Below are 21,078 nucleotides of genomic sequence, written 5' to 3'. Positions count from 1 at the left end.
TTCACCGCAGTTAGGCTAAGAAAACAGGTACAATCTCAGCGCCCATGACTTGGGATCTCTTAGAGTTGGGTTTGGCTTTTTTTCCCTTTCCTCTGTGGTCTTTTTAAACCTCTGGGGAAAGACAGAAGACAAGCAGCCATAATAATATAGGAGCCTGGGACTCTGTATACCTCACAGGATTCTCAGAGATGTGCCTGCACAAAAGCCTTCTCCAGAGGAGGCCCATGAGTGATATCCCAGTGAATTTGGGATCTTCTGCCCAGCACTAAGAAGGCAAAGGCAGTAGCTAGTCCCCACTTCGCCCGTCTCACCAGGACACCTGACACTGTTGTCAGAGACCAACAAACTCAGGTTTCAGAACTGACCCTTCCGTTGTCGATGAAGCCTCTTATCTCAAAAGTATTAACTTGCCCTGAAAAACAATGTCAAGTTCAGAATTTTTTTACCTTGCTTAACAGAGATGGGAACAGGTGTTTTGAATAAGAAAACAGACATTATAGCCAAGGAGTCCCCATTGACTAGAAATAGTAATTTCCCATCTGAGTTCCTCACTTCACAAGGCTGAGGAGCAGCCCCAGTGTGTTGTGATCACCCAGGGCCTCCTGGAGGTGAGCAAAGAGGCTCCCAAGAAAGGAACAGAAGCTTAGTTAGCCCCAGGGCCTGGGACACAGCACCCAGGATGGAGATTCAAGGAAGCAGAAGCCTGGGACATGAAATAAGCTCGTCCACAGGGACTACAGTGGGTCGGGTGGCACTGACACCAACAACCACTGCCTGGACTACCAAGGGGTTTGACCAGCTCCAGCCCTAGGGCCCCACCAGTCAAACAGCCTCCGATATGGACTGCCTGGTAGGACTTGCTGCCAGAGCTACAGGGCCTCTGAACATGTATTCCTCTGCTCCAGCTATCTTCCAAGGATATCTCAAATGAAGAAAGGAGATGCAGTGCAGGGTTGGGCAGAGGTCCAGTGGCTTCAGAAAAATCTCCTGGGTGATCATACTTGGTTTTTTTTTTTTAAGATTTTTAAATTTATTTTTATTGGCAAGTGAGATATACAAAGAGGAGAGACAGAGAAAAAGATCTGTCCGATGATTCACTCCCAAGGCTGCCACAACAGCTGGAGTTAAGCAGATCTGAAGCCAGGATCCCGGAGCTTCTTCCGGTCTCCCACGCGGGTGCAGGGTCCCAAAGCTTTGGGCCGTCCTCAACTGCTTTCCCAGGCCACAAGCAGGAAGTGTGGCTGCCAGGATTAGAATTGGCGCTCATATGGAATCCCAGCACATTCAAGGTGAGGACTTTAACCGCTACGCTATCATGCAGGACCCTGATCCTATTTCTAAGCAAGGCCACATCAAGGTACCCAAAGGCTAAAACTGTAAGGTGACAACAAGCTGGCTTCTTCCTTTTCCCAGGTTCTGGGACAGGACACTGATTAGGAAAGGCTGTACCAGCTTATGGTCCAGACATGTGAGCTCAGGCTTGTTGCCAGGTGTTCCAACAGGACTGAGGCAGGAACACCCAGAAACTGAGCAGCCTGAATGCCAAACTCACCTAGCTAGAGACACACACAGTTTCCCCCTCAGGTCAGAGCACGCTACAGCCAACCCTGGGGAAACAGTAGGTTCTGGGGTGAAAGATGCTCCTAAAAAGTGTGGTAGTTCATAGTAGACACAGTGTGAGCTCATCAGCTGTAAGGAGCAAGGGGCCCAGCCTATGCGCAATGGGACCAAGTACTCCTTGCTTGGCAAGGATAGAACAACAGCATTTCCCAATGACCAGAAACCCATCTGGATGCCAATAATCTCTGAGACATTCAACGCACAAGACACCTGTTAGTGGATTTGCTCCACATGGACATTTTTCAGTGCTTGTGTAGTAACCCTAAGAAAAGAGGGAGGAAGGCCAGAGGACACCCTATTATTAGTCATCAGTGTTTGCCACACCAGCAGGTCCTATCTTATGCCTCCAGTAAACCTGGCACGTACCCCTAGAATTCTGCCCTGATGCCTGCTATCAGCAGTTCCTCTCCCAAAACATGTGCAGATGTGAAGTATCAGCTGTTTGCAGACTGTATCCCAACTAGAAGTGGCTTCCAATTGAGCCTACGCTCTTGACTACCACTCACAACAGGCTTGGTAAGCTCTGGAGGAAAAAATACTTGGGCCCAGCGCTGTGGCCTAGCAACTAAAGTCCTTGCCTTGAATGTGCCGGGATCCCATATGGGCACTGGTTCTAATCCTGGCAGCTCCACTTCCCATCCAGCTCCCTGCTTGTGGCCTGGGAAAGCAATCGATGACAGCCCAAAGTCTTGGGATCCTGCACCCACATAGGAAATCTGGAAGAGGTTCCTGGCTCCTGGCTTCAGATTGGTACAGCACTAGCCGTTGCGGTCACTTGGGGAGTGAATCATCGGATGGAAGATCTTCCACTGTTTCTCCTCCTCTCTGCATATCTGACTTTGTAATAAAAATAAATAAATATTAAAAAAAAGATACTCAAGGGCCTGTCACAATAGTCTAGTGGCTAAATCCTCACCTTGCATGTGGCAGGATCCTATATGGGCACCAGTTTGTACCCGGGCTGCTCCACTTCCCATCCAACTTCCAACTCCCTGCCTCTAGCCTGGGAAAGTAATAGAAGATGGCCCAAAGTCTAGGGACCCAGCACCCATGTGGGAGACCCAGAAGAAGCTCCTGAATCCTGGAGTCAGATTGGCTCAGCTCCAGCCATTGCTGCCACATGGGGAATGACCCACTGGATGGAAGATCTTTCTCTCTGTCTCTCTCTCTCTTTAAATCTGACTTTCCGGGACCTGGTGCCGTGGCCAAGCGGCTAAAGTCCTCACCTTGAACGCCCCAGGATCCCATATGGGCACCAGTTCTAATCCTGGTGGCTCCACTTCCCATCCAGCTTCCTATTTGTGGCCTGGGAAAGCAGTTGAGGACGGCCCAAAGACTTGGGACCCTGCACCTGTGTGGGAGACCCAGAAGGAGTTCCTGGCTCCTGGCTTCAGATCAGCACAGCACCGGCCGTTGTGGTCACTTGGGGAGTGAATCATCGGGTGGAAGATCTTCCTCTTTGTTTCTTCTCCTCTGTTTATCTGACTTTCCAATAAAAATAAATAAATCTTTAAAAAATATATGACTTTCCAATAAACATGATAAATAAATCTTAAAAAAAAAAAAAAAGATAATCACTCATGAAGATCCCGCCAAAGGAAAGCAGACCGTCCAACTCCACCCTGCATCTCTTAGTCCACAGGCCAGGGCCTGGTTGCAGGTTACTTCTTGCTTCAGGAGGTACATTCCTCACATCTAACCCTCAGCTGTTGTGTGATATAACATTTACAACCAAGGCAGGGGTGCTTCAGTGGGCCTGGGTTCTCCTCCAAGGAGCTGTGCCAGCAGCTGCTTCTGCCACAGAAGAGGCCGGGTGGAAGCAAGAATCTCCCCGGCTCTGATGTATGTATTTGGGCCTCCTACCAACACGGCCTGAGTCTTGCTGGCTCTGTCTGAGGTATGAGACACAGCATCAACACGTCCTGAAAGTACTGAGGTTTGGAAGAAACCCAAACCTCACCCTGCAGCCACAGCCCTGCCTTTCTCTCACTGCTGCTCCCATCCAGGGATCCTGGCCTCAGCCCCTCCCTGCCAGCTCACCAAAGTTAGGGTGGGGTTGTCAGCACACTCAACTGCCTCAAATCGCCCTGCCCTACCACCAAGCCATTCAACTAAGGGTTCAGAAATCCTTGGTTGAGTGCCACACCTGTTCCTTTACTTTATACTTAAGGAGGCCAAAAACACCTCATGACAGGTAAACATCAAAAATCCCCATCTTCCAACAGAAACCTCAGACATGCAAGCTCAGACAAACCCATATACTCCTAGGAAAGTCTGAGCACCACAGCCTCACTTCCGGGGCTCTCTGCTTTCATTTGCCCTGGGGACCAAGTGAGACCTCAGAGGGCCTGCCGTCTGCCCCTGACAGCCCTGGAGGCCAAGATGTCTTTACTGAGCCACTGCAACTGACAAGAAAACACTAGAAATCTTAACAGTGGTACCATCTTCTCCCATAATTCCACTCCAGCTAACATATACTAAACATGTCCATCAAACTCAGAAAATATAAGCACTTGAGAGAATGTGTCATTCTGATTATAGCTAACTCCACAATGATACACAAATATTCATAAAAATTTTAAATATGTTCAAGTACTTCCTTCTTCAGGGAGAGAGAAAAAAACACCAAGCTATTATTTATGTACCTCATTTTTGTGTCAGGGAATATTCAAAGAAATTAACTTCTTTACTCCTTTTAACCACCCTAGCCATGAGTAAGCTACAAGTATCATTTCCAGATGGGGAAACTGAGGCATGGGCAATTAAATAATCTACTCAAGGTAAACAGCTACCAGGATGCAAATGCAGACAGCATGGCTCTATTTTACATTCTTAAACAGTGAGCAACATTATTTCAGGCTGTTTAGAGCCTCAAGGCCCATTTCCCCGTATGACCAAATGTAAGCCAACAGCTGATTCAATGACATTGAGCCCTAACATACAGCAAGAACAGATCACTCCAAAGCCCCCACAAACATTATCAGTAGGGGAAGCTGAGCTCTACGTGCAGGCTCCCTCAAGCTGAAGACAGTCTGCAGGCCAATGGGACCTCACTCCTGACTGGTTCTGGAACACACTTGGATTACACAAGCCCTTCACAGGGGAGCAGGAACCGCCTCATTCTGTCTGCATCCCACAAGCATCACGCCAGGCCCTGAGCTTGCCTCAGGGGAGTGCTGACAGAGAGATATGCTCTGAGTCCCAAGGAGCTCCGAACCCGAGGACACAGCTGGGTAGCAGGAAGGCAGTGTAGACAGTGCAACTACAGGTATGGGGTCAGGGCTGAAAGGGCCCGGCAGCAGCAGGCCATGCTGGACTTTCTGCATGAACCTCTTTGCTTGGGCTGACCGAGATGAGGCCTGCTCAACTTGTGCTCTCCTTCCTGCTCCTGATGACTCTGAGACTCAGCACCAAAAAGGCCAGCGCCAGGTCGCTTTACTAAATAGTCCCCACCACTCTAGAAGCACACCGCCAGGGGCTTGTAGCCCCATCATTCACTGCTCTGAGGACACCAACTCCACTGGTTTACCTCCTAAGGGGTTTGCCGATCCTCCCTCTCCTCCCTATCTCTGGCCCAAGTGACAATGATACAATGATATGCTCACTTCTTGGCAAAACAAAAACACGAGGAAAGGGCCCATCACCATGGCTCAACAGGTTAATATTCTGCCTGCAACAGTGGCATCCCTGCTTATGCACTGAGAAAGCAGTCCGGGATGGCTCAAGTCCTCAGGCCCTTGCACTACATGAGAGAACAAGAAGAAGGTCCTAGCTCTTGGCTTTGGACTAGCTCAGCTCTGCCCATCGAGGCCATTTGGGAAGCGAACCAGTGGGTGGAAGATTTTTCTCTCCATCTTTCCCCCTCTTTCTGTATCTCTTTCAAGTAAAAAGAAATAAACCTTAAAAAAAGATCGATCGATCGATCGATCAAGCACTAGTTCATTTTTTTCTTCTAAAATTTTCTCTTTGGGAGTCCAAGAAGGCAAGCACTGAACACTCAACATTGCAACATGCAGCCCCAAAAATCCTGAGAAACAAACACATCAGGCAAGGAAAAACAACAAGGAAAATCAGCGTACACTCCAGCTACTAGCACGAGGCATGCACCACTGCTATGTACCTGTTGATACAGGTGTGCAAACTTGTCTTGCACAAACACCAACCAAAGCATGGCTTTGATTCCTCAGCTTCCATCAAACACAATCCAGACTGCCAGATGCCTGCCTGAGGCTGGCAAGACAGTGTCACATTTCAACAGGCACAGCAGGACCCATAGCCCCACTCTCTATGGGAAAGGCGGAACCAGTCAGGCCAACATTCCACGTCCATGTCTGCAGGCAGTGGGCAAGACAGGGACTTCCACTTCCTGTCCCGGTTACCCACACTCAGCAGCACCACCTTCCCTAGGCTCTGGTTCTTGCACTTTGCCTTGGTCAATCCAATATTAAGATCCCACCTCTTGGGCCTAGCATAATAGCCTGCATCCACCAGGATCCCATATAGGCACTGGTTCATGTCCCGGTGGCCCCAATGCCCATCAGGCTCCCTGCTGTGACCTGGGAAAGCAGTCGAGGACAGTCCAGAGCCTTGAGTCCTTGCACCCACATAGCAAATCCAGAAGAAGATCCTAGCTCCTGGCTTCAGATCGGCTCAGTTCCAGCCACTGCGGCCACTTGGGGAGTGAACCAGTGGATGGAAAATCTCTCTCTCTGTCTCTCCTTCTCTCTCTAAATCTACTTTACTTTTCCAATAAAAATACATATTTAAAAAAAAAAAAAAAAGATCCCACCTATTGCGGCTGCCACTATTGTGTAGCAGCCTAATCTCAACCTGTGTGACACCAGCATTCCATATGACATTTTATGTACCGCTGCTCACTTCTGATCTAGCACCCTTGCTTATGGCCTGGAAAAGCAGAGGAAGATGGCTCAAGTTTTGCACTCCTGCACCCATATGGGAGATTCAGAAGCAGCTTGTGACTCCTGACTTTGTAATCAGCTCAGCTCCAGCCATTGTGGCCATTTGGGAAGTGAACCAGCAAATGCAAAATCTCTCTATCCCTATCCTTCTCTCTGTAATTCTGCCTTTCCAACCAAAATAACTTTTTTTGCAAATTTTTTTTTAATGGGAAAGGTAGATCAGATTTACGGAGAGGAGAGAGAGTAAGCTCTTCCATTCATGGTTCACTGCAATGGCTGGATCTGAGCTGATCCAAAGCCAAGAGCTAGGAGCTTCTTCAGGTCTCCCATGCAGGTACAGGGTCTCAAGGCTTAAGGACATCCTCTACTGCTTTCCCAGGTCAAAATCTGGGAACTAGGTGCAAAGTGGAGCAGCCAGGACATGATGGTGCCCTTAGGGGATCCTGGCATTTGCAGGGAGGATTTAGCCATTAAACCAATGTGTCAGGCTCCAAAATAAATGAAACTTATCAAATAAAAAAAAGAAAAAAAAAAAGAGAGAAAGAAAGAAAAACAAAAATCCCACCCATTGTCTTTCCTGCTCAGCACCCCAGCTATCAGTCATATCTGTTCATATCTCTAATCTAAAGCTCCTGGCTCAGCAGGAGACCCAAGGTGACATAATTTCTGAAATGTTTCTACTCTTAATAAACTATAAAGCATAAATCAATAAGAAATACATGTCTGGGAAACTGTATGATGGATCAGGAACAACTTTGTACCTATGTATTTTAGCAAATGTATTTTATGCTAATTTCCTAATTATAATAGAATGGTGCCAGACTCAGACAATTAAACACAATTAAATAGTGTTTAATCATGTAAAATTATACAGCAGTCCACTGCCAATACAACCTGAATTAGTAAGCCTAATTCAGTACAGAATAAAAACACCTTAAAATGAAAAACCAAAAGAACCTATCAAAATCTGTGAGAGGTGGATAAAATAAGACTTAGAAGATATTTCTAAAAATAAGCACCTAGTTTAATTAGCAAAAATTATATAATCACACCTAGACTATGAGGAAAATACAGTCACAAGGCAAAGGAAGGGATGCAGGACGGACATTAGGCACAAAGGTTAAATCACTGCTTGGGACACCTGCATCCCACGCTGGAGGGGCTTGGGTCCCAGCTAGTCTGGGCTTTTTTTAAATTACTTATGCATTTATATAAAGGGAACAGATATCATACATGTAATTTTAAGCTATTCTACAACATAGCCCAGCTGACAAATTAAAGGGATCTCAATCACTATTTGATCAAGAGAATGTCACAACTTTAAAACACTTACACGAAATGTATTAAGTAAAACACAATGTAAAACCTGGAAAAAATGAACAGGAGCATGCCATTTCAAGTATGTAAGACAAAATTTTCAGAAAGCTTGAGATTTCCTATACTTATCACCAGGGTCAGTATTGTGGCATAGTGAATTAACCTGCTGCCTGTGACACTAGCATCCCCTATGGGTGCGTTCATATCCCAGCTATTCCAACTTCCAAGCCAGCTCCCTATTAACGGCCTAGGAAAAGCAATGGAAGATGGTCCAAGTACTTGGGCCTCTGCCACCCCTCACAGAGAAGGCCCGGTTGAAGTTCTTGGTTCCTAGCTTCACCCTGACCCAGTCTCAGTCACTGTGGCCATCTGGAGAATGAATCAGCAGTGGAAGATCTGTCTCTCTTTCTGTAACTCTTTCAAATAAATAATCTTAAAAAAAAAAAAAAAAATGGAAGGAAGGAATCACCTCAACCATGCTGAGTCTGATCTTTAACTTGGTGAAGTAACAAATGAGTCCAGGCTGCCAGTGTACACCTTTTGGTAACATCTTGAGTCCCCAGCCAGCCAGCAAAAGCCAATAGCAGAGAGAAGTTCTTAGGTGTACCCCCAGTGGGAGCAAGCTCGGGTCACCTGGTTTTGATGGCAAATAGTTCAAATTCCATGAGGAACAATCATCTGCCAATTCATTTTTGAAATGGAAACCCACACCGCGCAGCCCAATGGCCACCTCTCAGGATCTTCCATTCAATGGGCCTGAGGCCGGTGGAGTCAACACAGTCCTCCCCAGCCTCTCAGCTGCCACTGTGACTCCAATGGAGCAGAGCAAAACAAATGCTCGCTTGAACAGTGACTCACCAGGAAGTCTGTTCATGTTGACGCCTTGAGCCGAGAGTCCTATTCCCATGTACCTTCAAAACAAGCACACATACAAAATGTTAGCAAATGATTACTCAGCTCCCTTTCTTCAATAGTCACTGATATGAAACAGGATGACAGAAAGCAATGAATAAAGAGCACTTTCAACATATTAGAATTGGCTGGAGAATCTTTACATTTTATTTCCTTATAAAAATATCTTACTATCTCGTATAGCTGGAGGAACCAAAAAAAGTGTGTATGGAATTATGAATCTGGGCCTTAGCTATTGAGAAAGTGACCTGAAATCCCGGATTCTGCTGTGTTGGTTTCGTGGCTCTAATGAAGGCAGCAGAAGCTCCTGGCTCCTGGCTTCAGATCAACTCAGCTTCAGCCATTACAGTCACTTGGGGAGTGAACCTACATGGGTAGACTTGAGTCATCTTCTGCTGCTTTCCCAGACAATAAACAGGGAGCTGGATGGGAAGTAGAGCAGCTGGAACTTGACCCAGACCCTTATGGGATGCTGGCACCACAGGCAAAAGCTTAGAATGCTTTCCCATGGCACTAGTCCCACACTTATTTTTTTCTAATAATAAACTTATTCTATTTTTGATGATGTTTACATAATTAAGACGGATGCATGCCCTTGTGGACCACCAATTAAGGTGGAGAAGGTTAAGGATTGGGGGAAAGTAGATGAGACAACTGTTTCCAATCTCTTTTTCTTCCTGCATCTGGGGAAAGTGGAGAAGACCGTTCCCAGCAGTCCAACTGCATCAGTACCTAGGGATGAGGGACGGCTGCCCAGTGTCATCCCAGAATGCCCAAAGCGGAGCATGTTCCAAGGGCACTGCTTAGGTGGTTTCAATAGTCCAGAGTTGCTGTTGATTTCACTGCTCCAATGTTCAGCAAATCTTCCCAAGGTCCATTGGCTGACATAGTTCACCTTAGAGTCTCCATGCATCCAGATACTCACTGTTAAGGCTTAGCCAGGAGAGCTGTCCAATTTGTTCTGCCCTCCCTGGCACTAAACATCCTCTGCAGCCCTCAATGAACTGGATGTCATGTCCCTCATGAACAACTGGGCATGCTGGGGCCCAGCACTGTGGCCTAGCAGCAAAGTCATTGCCTTGAACGTGCTGGGATCCCATATGGGCACTGGTTCTAATGCCGGCAGCTCCATTTCCCATCTATCTCCCTGCTTGTGGCCTGAGAAAGCAGTAGAGAATGCCCCAAAGCCTTGGGACCCTGCACCCACATGGGAGGAAGCTCCTGGCTCCTGCCTAGCCCAGCCTGACACTCACGTACATCAGCGGGTATTATAACCTGGCCTGGTCTGGCCTGCTCCCAGACTTGGTTCTTGTACTCACATGCAGGGACTGCATCCTGACAGAGGAGTTCCCCAAGCTCCTCTACCAGGTCACCTTCCAGTGGCAGATCTCACACATACTGGTGGGTTCTTGGCCTAGTGTGACTTGGCCCGTCTCCTGTCCTGGCAGGTAGAGTAGCACTGCCCTGCCCTGCCCAACCAGCCCACACTAATGCAGTTCTTACTGTTGGGTGCTAGAGCCCAGACCCACCAATACCTTTCATAACACAGTAAGAGGTGAATATACTGCATAAAATGCGACTTGAGATAATCACATTCCAAGTGCCTGGGTGAAGTCCTGGCTCCACTCTAGATCCTAGCTTCCTAATGCATACCCTTGGAGAAAGCAGCTGACAGCTTAAATGGCTGGATCCTTCTCATCAACTTAGATGACCTGGATTGAGCTCGAGACTCTGAGCTTTGGCCCAAACTTAGCTGTTAAGGGCAACTGGAGAGTGAACCAAGCTCTGGATATCTATCTCTCTGCCTTTCAAATAAATCAAAATTTAAAATTAATTAATTAATTAATTCAGCACAACCAGTCAACAAAGGAGACTCAAGTCTCTGAGACCCAGATGGAAATGCTGGAGCCAGTCAGCAGTAAGCACTCTCCTATCCTGCTCTAGACCTGGCATTTAGGTCACACAAACATACCTGCATGGACAAATCTCACCTCTGCCCCTGAGCTCACCATGTGCCCAAGGGCACGTCACATGGCATCAGAGTCTGCTTTGTCAGCTACTGTCACAAGTCTGGATAGCCCTGCAGACAAGCATTCACCAGGATCAGATAAGGAACACCTGGGCACAGGGCTGACAAGGCTGATGGTGGATGACTGGTGTTGAACTTGGCTCTGTCCACTAACTCATGCACTGCAGACTCTTCAGGCTCGGGTGAAACAAAGCAGGCCATTCTTGAAGGCATAAAAGTGACTGTTCACTTGGCTTTGTGGATGAGAGAGATGAGCATTTGTCCCCATGCTGATAATGGGTCAGGCTATGCTAGAACATTGACAGACTGCCTAGAGGGAGACAACAAGGACTCCCACTCCTCAACCTGGCGACAGAATCCACAGAGCAGCAGAGCATCCCAACATGCCCATTCCCTGGTGCTTTCCTTACAGGCAGCAGGATACATTTGAGGAACTTGGGGAGAAAGTTACCCTGGATTAAGAAAGAAAGGATTTGTTCCTTCCTTTTTTACAGCAGGAAATGGCTGCTGTAGAAATATCACTGGCCAGAGAGGTCACACAGCCTATTAAGGGCAGAGGGACAAGAGGCAAGCTCTCACGACAGGAGGGTCATAAGCTGGCCTCACTTCCCAGTTCCTATCCTTCACTGTTAGAATAATGGTAGAAAGTGGAGCTACTTCCACTCTCCTGCCAGGCTTTGGAGAGAGCGCAGAAAGTGGGTGCTGTTGGACCACATCAGAGCAAAATGGAGGAGCAGCAAGGGGTCCAAGCACTTAGGCCTTCTCCTGCTGCTCCCCCAGGTACACTAGCAGAGAGCTCAATCAGAAGTAGGGCAGCCATGACTTGAACTGATGCCCACAAGAAAATCTGTAATGCAGGGAACAGCTTCAATCACTGTATCACAGTACCAGCCCTAATACCAATTACTTTTTTAAATCACAGTCACTTTTAAACCCAGCACAAGGGCTCAGTGACTAAATCTTCACCTCGCACATGCCAGGATCCCATATGGGTGCCAGTTCGTGTCCTGGCTAATCCACATCCCTTCCAGCTTCCTGCTTGTGGCCTGGGAAAGCAGTTGAGGACAGCCAAAAGCCTTGGGACCCTGCACCAGCATAAGAGACCCGGCGGAAGCTCCTGGCTTCAGATTGGCTCAGTTTTGGCCTTTGTAGTCACTTGGAGAGTGAACCGGTGAACAAACAATCTCTCTCCTTCTCTCTGTAAATCTGTCTTTTCCCAATAAAAAATGCTAAAAGTCTTGACAGACAAAGAGAAAGAGAGTGAGGAAGGAAGGAAAGAAAGAAGGAAGGAGGGAGGGAGAGAGGAAGAAAGAAAGAGAGGGAGGGAGGGAGGAAGGACGGCAGGCAGGCAGGAAGGAGAGAAAGAAAGCCCGGCGGCGTGGCCTAGCAGCTAAAGTCCTTGTCTTGAACACATTGGGATCCCATATGGGCACCGGTTCTAATCCTGGAAGCCCTGCTTCCCATCCAGCTCCCTGCTTGTGGCCTGGGAAAGCAGTCAAGGATGGTCCAAAGCCTTGGGACCCTGCATCTGCATGGGAGACTCGAAGGAGGTTCCTGGCTCCTGACTTCCGATCAGTGCCGGCCGTTGTGGTCACTTGGAGAGTGAATCATCGGACAGAAGATCTTCCTCTCTGTCTCTCCTCCTTTCTATATATCTGACTTAGCAATAAAAATTAATAAATCTTGAAAAAAAAGGAAGGAGGAAAAAGAAAGAAAAAAGAGAAAGAGGGAAAAAAAGTCCCTTTGAAGAAGAGTTATCACAGGGCCACATCCTAAAGTGCTGCCTCTCACCCATCAGTCTCCCTGGGTCAGCTCAGGGACTGCGACAGTGGGACACACTGGGGAACCTGGCTTTTCTGCTTGGCTCCTCAGTATATCAAGCTCCCTGAACGCTACCAGTAGGACAGAGGCTGCATGGGAAGAAGACATTTCCAGAAAGCAGAAACAGTCCTAACCTCTACCGAGCCCCAGCTCATACAGCAAGACACAGCACGTGTGCTCAGCAGCCCTGCAGTGTGATGAACCTGGCTCTGCCCCTTTAGCTCTCCCTTCACTGAACCTGCCTGGTAGGCCCTGGCAATGAGACCTCAGAGACCAGGAGTCCTCGACTCTCACCTCTCAAGATACATTTAAGGCTGGGGCAAGCAGAAGCAAGAAGAGCCCACCCCTTGCTGTGCTCTATGCATTCTCATCCAGTCTCAAGAAAGAGCTGAGAGTGCCCACACAGGGAATCCCTTAGCAACAAGCCTGAAGATTGTTCCCAGCCACCTGAAGGGAAACTCTCAAAAGAGTTTTAAAAGGATAGGAACGATTCACTACAGGGTGAATCACAGGATGCTAGAGACAACCCTTGACCTGGACTGGACAGGCAGTCCCAGGCACTCCAGCCTATTTCAGGAACCTGAGTCATGGATGTCAACCCACATCTCAGGTTCCCTATCAGAAAAGGAGAGGCTGAACCAAAGAGTATCCAAGCTGCTGCCCAGCTCTGACTTACAGACTTCAGCTCTTGCCAAAACAATGCCTAATGAAAGTGGACATGACCCTGCACAGTTATCAAAACACCCCCAAGATGGGGCCACCACTGAGGATCAGTGAGTTAAGCTGTCTCCTGCAGTACTGCCTTGCCATATCGGCACTGGTTCAAGTCCCAGATGCTCCACTTCCAATCTAGCTCCCTTCTAATGCACCTCAGAAAGCAGTAGGAGATGCCCCAAGGCCGAGGGCCCCTGCATTCACGTGGAAGACTTGGATGAAGCTCCTGGCTACGGGCTTTGGCCAGTCTCAATAACTGCGGCCATTTGGGGCATGAACCAGCAGAAGGAAGATCTCTGTCTCTCGCTCTCTGCAACTCCGTCTTTTGATTAAAATAAATTAATTTTTTTTCAAGTCACCAAGAGGGCATCAAAAGAAAATGACAAACCAACATCACTTAACAATACAGATGTAAAAATACTCCATGTGGCAGCAAACCAGAGCTAACACATCAGAGTAACATGTAAAGCCACCACCAGAAAAAACTGGCATCCCATACAGGCTCCACTTTGTGTCCAGCCTGCTGCACTGCTAATCCAGCTTCCTGCTAATGCACCTGAGAGAGCAACAGGGAATGCAATTCTCTTTATTTCTCCTATCCCAAATTCTTTCAAATAAAAACAAAAAGAACAAAATACACTTTCAGGGCCCGGCGGCGTGGCCTAGCAGCTAAAGTCCTCACCTTGAATGCCCCGGGATCCCATATGGGTGCCGGTTCTAATCCCGGCAGCTCCACTTCCCATCCAGCTCCCTGCTTGTGGCCTGGGAAAAGCAGTCGAGGACGGCCCAAGGCTTTGGGACCCTGCACCTACGTGGGAGACCTGGAAGAGGTTCCTGGTTTCTGGCTTCGGATCGGCGCGCACCGGCCCGTTGCGGCTCACTTGGGGAGCGAATCATCAGATGGAAGATCTTCCTCTCTGTCTCTCCTCCTCTCTGTATATCCGGCTTTCCAATAATAATAAAATCTTTTAAAAAATAAATAAATAAACTTTCAAAAAATTTAATCAAATAAGTAAAAGATCTGTAAACTCGAAACTACACAACAAAACAGAAACAACTTGGGCCCAACACAGTAGCCTCGTGCCTAAATCCTCGCCTTGCACACACCAGGACACCACATGGGTGCCAGTTTGTGTCCCAGGAGCCCAACTTCCCAGTTAGTTCCCTGCTTGTGGACTGGGAAAGCAGTCGAGGACGGCCCAAAGCCTTGGGACCCTGCACCCGCGTGGGAGACCAGAAAGAGGCTCCTCCTCTGGTTTCAGATCACCTCAGCTCTGACTGTTAACGGCCACTTGAGGAGTGAATCAACAGACAGAAGATCTTCCTCTCTGTCTCTCCTCCTTCTCTGTGTATTAGCCTTTCCAATAAAAAAATAAATCAATCTTTAAAAAACTTAAAAAAAAAATACTGCTAAAATGGATGGGCCCAACACGATAGAGTAGTGACTAAAGTCTTGAACACTCCCGGGATCCCATATGGGCACCAGTTCTAATCCTGGAAGCCCCGCTTCCCATCCAGCTCCCTGCTTGAGGCCTGGGAAAGCAGTCAAGGATGGTCCAAAGCCTTGGGACCCTGCATCTGCATGGGAGACTCGAAGGAGGTTCCTGGCTCCTGACTTCCAATCAGTGCCGGCCGTTGTGGTCACTTGGGGAGTGAATCATCGGACAGAAGATCTTCCTCTCTGTCTCTCCTCCTCTCTGTATATCTGGCTTTGTAAAAAATAAATGAATCTTGAAAAAAAAAAAAAGAAAATATTGATTTATTCTATTTGAAAGAGTAAGAGTGAGGGAACGACGAAGAGAATGTTTCACCTGCTCATTCACCCCCATAAATAGCTGCAATTGCTTGGGCTAGGGCTAACCAGGCCAAAGTTAGGCGTCTGTAACTGTAATTCATCCAGGTCTTCAATACAGATAATCGGGGCCCAACTACCATAGTCATCAACCATTGCCTTATCAGGCCCATCAGCAGGGAGCTGCATTGGAAGCAGAGCAGCCAGGGCTTGAACTTGCTAATATGGGATGGTGGCATAACAGGTGAAAGCTTAACTTACTACACAATAATGCTGGCCCCTCAATTGGAGACTGTTATCACAGTCTGAGGAGTCTACTCAAAGCTACCAGTCCACCATAACCCCAGCCCTAACCCTTCTGCCAGAAATCATGCAGTCAACTACTCAGCCCACTTCTGTACTGGTCCCCTCAGGGAGCAGGGTCTTTTTTTTTTTTTTTTTTTTTGTTAAGATTTATCCATCTTTATTGCAAAATCAGATATATAGAAAGGAGGAAAGACAGAGAGGAAGATCTTCTGTCCGATGATTCACTCCCCAAGTGACCACAACGGCCAGTGCTGCACCGATCTGAAGCCAGGAGCCAGGAACCTCTTCCGGGTCTCCCACACGGGTGCAGAATCCCAAGGCTTTGGACCATCCTTGACTGCTTTCCCAGGCCACAAGCAGGGAGCTGGATGGGAAGTGGAGCCACCAGGATTAGAACCGGTGCCCATATGGGATCCCAGTGTGTTCAAGATGAGGACTTTAGCCGCTAGACCATCACGCCAGACCCAGAAAGCAAGGTCTTTTCAGAGACAAACTGACATGGTCCTACCACTATGCAAGAAAAACTAGCAACATGGCAAAACCTTCAGAATGTGCTAAAGTGAAAACAGGGTCAAGAGATCCTTCTGAGCATGGGTCAAGAGACCCTTACATACCCAGTGCTACCAGCACCAACAAAGCAGCCAGAGTTCACCAACCAGAAGCAGAGAGAAGAGCCATGTGGGTGGTCAGAGGTAGGTTACTCACGCCCTGTAATCTGGGCTCCTTTTCCAAAAGGCTGACAAAGTCCCAAGTACTAAACCTGGATTTTTCCAGAGGAGCCACATTCAAACACCAAAACCACTGCCCTTAACCACAGAGCAAGGTTACTCAGCATGCCAACCAGAGCCCGCACGTGGCAGACTATGGGCCCTACTCTTCACCTCTCTGGCCTTATGTAATTACAGAACTGAAGCACAACTGGATATGGCCACAATCAGTGGCTTTCCTCAGACATTCTCTTTAATTCTAGTGCTACAGGTCCTCACCCAGAAACTAACCTTCAGTTTGCCATTCTGTCACATTTTATCCGGTCTCTTTCATTATTTTGTTACCTGGGCCACCCTACCATCACATGGACACTCTAAGTCCCAACAATTTTGCAAGCATCTAAGTCCATTTTAATGTATTAACATAAATGTATTAGCCCTTTTCTGCCTGAAGTATCTGTAAAGGTTTCTGTTTTCTGCTCTACTAATACCTGTAAAACATACGTACAATAGCCTTGCATTTGTTTAAACCTGCGTCTGCATGTCTTTACTGTCTATCCGTAAAGTGTACAATGTGTCAGGTGTGAAAGAACCTATGTATGCTTTGAAGATTAGAAGATATTATCTACAGGGAGAATAAAAATACATTTTGATAATTTAAAAAGCAAATAAAACCACTATTAACTTATGGCATAACAGTTATTATTAAGGGCCCGGCACAGTAAACTAGCAGCTACAAAGTTCTCACCTTGTACGAGCTGCAGTCCCATATGGGTGCCAGTTCCAGCCCTGGAGGCCCCACTTCCCATGCTGCTCCCTGCTTGTGGCCTGGGAAAGCAGTCGAGGATGGCCCAAAGCCTTGGTTGGACCTTGCACCCACGTGGGAGACCTAAAAGAGGTTCCAGACTCCTGGCTTTGGATTGGCTCAGTTAAAGCCATTGCAGCTACTTGGGCAGTGAATCAGTGGATGAAGATCTTCCTCTCTGTATATCTGACTTTCCAATAAAAATAAAGCTTAAAAAAAGTTATTATTGGGCCCGGCGGCGTGGCCTAGCAGCTAAAGTCCTCGCCTTGAATGCCCTGGGATCCCATATGGGCACCAGTTCTAATCCCGGCAGCTCCACTTCCCATCCAACTCCCTGCTTGTGGCCTGGGAAAGCAGTAGAGGACGGCCCAATGCATTGGGACCCTGCACCCGTGTGGGAGACCTGGAAGAAGTTCCTGGTTCCCAGCATCGGATCGGCACGCACCAGCCCGTTGCGGCTCACTTGGGGAGTGAATCATCAGACGGAAGATCTTCCTCTCTGTCTCTCCTCCTCTCTGTATATCTGACTTTGTAATAAAAATAAAAAAAAATCTTTAAAAAAAAAAAGTTATTATTAAAACAGGATTCGATTTAACAAAACAAAATAAACAAAAACTAGTCCATGCAGATATGACTTGGCTGAGGAAGCCAGCCTGACTCAGGGAAGCACCCCTTTTCCTTTGCTATAGCTTCAGCTCTGTCCTGGCACTGTCCTGCACGAGGACGCAAGCTGAGCCCTGGGGCCATCTGGGCATGCTTCCCTTCTCCTCTGTCAGTTTCCTCTCATCTTCCAGCCACCTCTACCCTGAGGACTGCTCGCCTTTACCTCAGGAGGAAAGCCCAACCAAAAACTGATAGCTGCCCAGGCTGCTGCTGGGCCTTCACAAGGCTCCTCTGGGCTCCTTCTGGAAAAGAACGAACACTGCTATCGATCTGACCCTGGACCCTGGACGCTTGCCATCACTTGCCCCCTCCCCTGTGACCCCAAGCATCTCCAAGCCCAAGGTGGTGGTAAGAGAGAGAAGCATAAGAAGAGGGTAAAGGGTTTCTCCAGCCCGCCTCCTTCTTCTGGCCCCCTCAAGACACAAGAGTTTGTCTAGGTCCTCTTAAGATTCGTTTCTGACAACAGTCACAGTTTCACATTTCAGTCACAATAAAATAATGCTGAAGGTGGCACTGTGGCTTACAGGGGCCGGCAGCACCAACATCCTATATGGGCACCAGTTTAAGTCAGAGCTGCTCCACTGCCAATCCAGCTCCCCACTAATGCACCTGGGAAAGCAGTGGAGAATGACCCAAGTGCTTAGGCCTCTGCACCTACATGGGAGAGCTGGAAGAAACTTCAGGCTCCTGCTTTTAGATCGGCCTAGCCCTCCCCATTGCAGTCATATGGGGAGTAAACCAGCAGATGGAAGATTTCTTCTCTGTCTCTTCTCACTCTTAACTCTGCCTTTCAAGCAAATTAAGAAACTTTTAATGAAAAGAAGAAAAAAAAAGGAAAGAAGGAAGGAAGGAAGAAAATGTTACAAAGAAGCTTTAAATGGATTCTGAAATTTCTGCAGGGGCAGAACACTCTTGCACTTAGACATACTTGTCCATCCTCTCAGAAATGAGAGCCTTCTTTCCAACTTGACCACTGGCCACACAGACCCACCTGGTCCTTCCCTCCTTCCCAATGGTTCCACCCTAGGAATGAACAGTCCAGGGTGGCTGCCACAGGGGCTGCTAAACTCATCCTGCTGTGTCCCAGTCCAGTGAGCTGTCATTTCCCTCTGATAGATAAGCTCCCTTAGCGGGCAACTCCTCTGAGGAAAACTAAGCATTCCAGAGAATGAAATCCCAATGTGAGCAAGAGAGTTACGAATTTAGGGATTTTTCTGGAGGCAGCACCCAACCAAGGCAGGCCACACCTATAAACAGGCAGCCACACAATACTCAGTTCACAGCCTTCAGTGAGTAGGAAGGTCCTGCCTACGAGTGGACATCATGCAGACTCCAGTCCTCACTCTTGTGTTAAGCTGTGCACTAAGGTGCCCAACTAGACCAGAGCTTAAACTGCCCACACAGGAAAGCCATGCAGTACTGTAAGATGCTCCCAAACAGTTGCTGTGTCCACCAACAGCATAATGTGGTTCGTGGGGAGAGCCACAGCCCAGAGCACCGCCTGGGAGGCATCTGGCAAGAAGTGCAAGGCACAACTAAGCACTTATATCTGCACTGGGCAAAGACAGCACCCATTTCTCAGGGCAGGCAGGACAAGACCTCCTCCAAGAACACAGTGGAGCCCCAAACAATTAAACAGCAGTGTGAGGTGCACAGAGACCAGAATGGGGGAGGAGGGGCCAGCATGAGAGCTTAGACACAGGCTGTCTCATGGCTGCAAGGACCTACTCTCAGCAGCTCTCCAGACCAGGAAGGCAGCAGGTGACTGACTCACAAGAGGGGCCACTTGGGTATAACCCAAGGGGCAGTGTTGCCTCGGGTGGAGGCTGGCAAAATCGAGACACCAGAGAAGTATAATCCAAGCACAGTCCCTTTCCTATCTTAGCTTCCCTGGCTACCAGCCTTCACCATCTCTCTCCCAAAACTCAGTATCCAGGCAAAGGCCAGGCTTGAGAGAGGAGAGACAACTGCTGGGAGAACCCGGTGCCTGGCACAAAGGACCTAACGCTGCCGAGCCAGCCTGGTTGGGGCTCTCCACAGAGCAGCCATCTCCTCTTCCCCAACCACTCTTAGCAGAGCAGTGAGAGCCAGAACCCTTCGCTGCACAAGTGCACACCATCCAGCACTCTGGCCCAGGCTTGTTCATGGGCAGAGCCACAGTCACATGGCAGGAGGCCACCACTGCTGTGATGATGTTACAGTCTATTTTGAGGGTCACACTGGAGCATCTGTCAGCCAGGCCAGCCACACCCTCCATCATCCCTAAGAACTGGAGACACCCATACAGGTCCATGAGCTCTGCCCATGGGGGCTGCTGCCCAACGGAGACCCTCAGTCTGAGGACCTCTCTGGCTTCTTGACAAGATCAACCCAAATGCCCCTTACCTCCTGGTGCCACTGGCAGGGCCTGAGTTCAGCTCCGGTGACTCGGCAAAATGTAGCTAAAGCCCATCAGTCTGCACCCAGCTCTGAGCCCCAGCATGGCCTCTCCTGCTCTCCAGCGGACCCACACAGGGAGCAGCCAGGACACCCAGCACTCTGAGACCCGGCTACTTCCCAATCATACTCAGGGGTCCCAAGGGTCTTATCTACTGGGAAACTCCTCCATACCCACACTCAGGCATGGCCGCGCCTTCTCTTGCCAAGAACCTTCCAATGTCCTTCCTACCATCTCCCTGAGGGTAAGTCTAGCCTATGCTTACTTAGCACTCCTCCCTGCACCTAGCACAGGGCCTAGCACATAGTAGGCATGAACAAATACTCAATAAACCTTTTGAAGTGGAACCTTTTTGATTACAGTAGTCTGTGTTCCACAAAAGAAATCTTTGTCAAAGCAAAGATTTTGTTTTAAAATAAAAAAGATTTTTTTTTTTGGGGGGGTGGCGGCCAGGCACACAGCCTAGCAGCTAAAGCCCTCACCTTGCATGCACTGGGATCCCATATGGGTGCTGGTTCGCATCCCAACAGCCCCACTTCCCATCCAGCTCCCTGCTTGTGGCCTGGGAAAGCAGTCCAGGTCAGCCCAAGGCATTGGCATCCTGCACTCATGTGGGAGGCCTGGAAGTACTTCCTGGCTCTTGGCTTCGGATTGGCTCAGCTCTGGCCGTTGTGGCCACTAGGGGAGTGAACCAGCAGATGGGAGCTCTTTCTGTCTCTTCTTCTCTCTGCAAATCTAACTTTCCAATAAATATCAAGAAGAGGGGGTGGCGGAAATCCCAGACTCTATGGAATTATACCATAAAATTCAAAAATTTAAAAAAAAAATCAATAAATCTTAAAAAAAAAAAAGATTTATTTGCATTTCCCTCCTCCCCAGCAGACACAGAAGAATAAAAAAAAAATCAACCCTTGGGCCCAGCACATAGCATAATGGTTAAAGTCCTCGCCTTGAACACGCCTGGATCCCATATGGGTGCTGGTTCTAATCCCAGCAGCTCCATTTCCCATCCAGCTCCTTGCTTGTGGCCTGGGAA

The 21,078-nt window shown here is 48.2% G+C and overlaps 1 protein-coding gene across 1 annotated transcript in view; it reads right to left on the bottom strand.

Annotated features, from left to right (window-relative positions):
• The window catches only part of RANBP10 (RAN binding protein 10), a 55,202-nt gene that overhangs the window by 27,762 nt on the left and 6,362 nt on the right, over window positions 1-21,078 (bottom strand). Inside the window, exon 3 of the mRNA XM_004583957.3 lies at window positions 8,715-8,767. Within this exon, the coding sequence (XP_004584014.1) occupies window positions 8,715-8,767 (53 nt within the window). The remainder of the gene's footprint in view (window positions 1-8,714; window positions 8,768-21,078) is intronic.

The sequence above is a fragment of the Ochotona princeps genome, chromosome 16 (assembly GCF_030435755.1).
Source record: "Ochotona princeps isolate mOchPri1 chromosome 16, mOchPri1.hap1, whole genome shotgun sequence".
Lineage (NCBI taxonomy): Eukaryota > Metazoa > Chordata > Mammalia > Lagomorpha > Ochotonidae > Ochotona > Ochotona princeps.
Note: the sequence above shows the minus strand (reverse complement) of the source record. Positions and strands in the feature narration are given on the sequence as shown.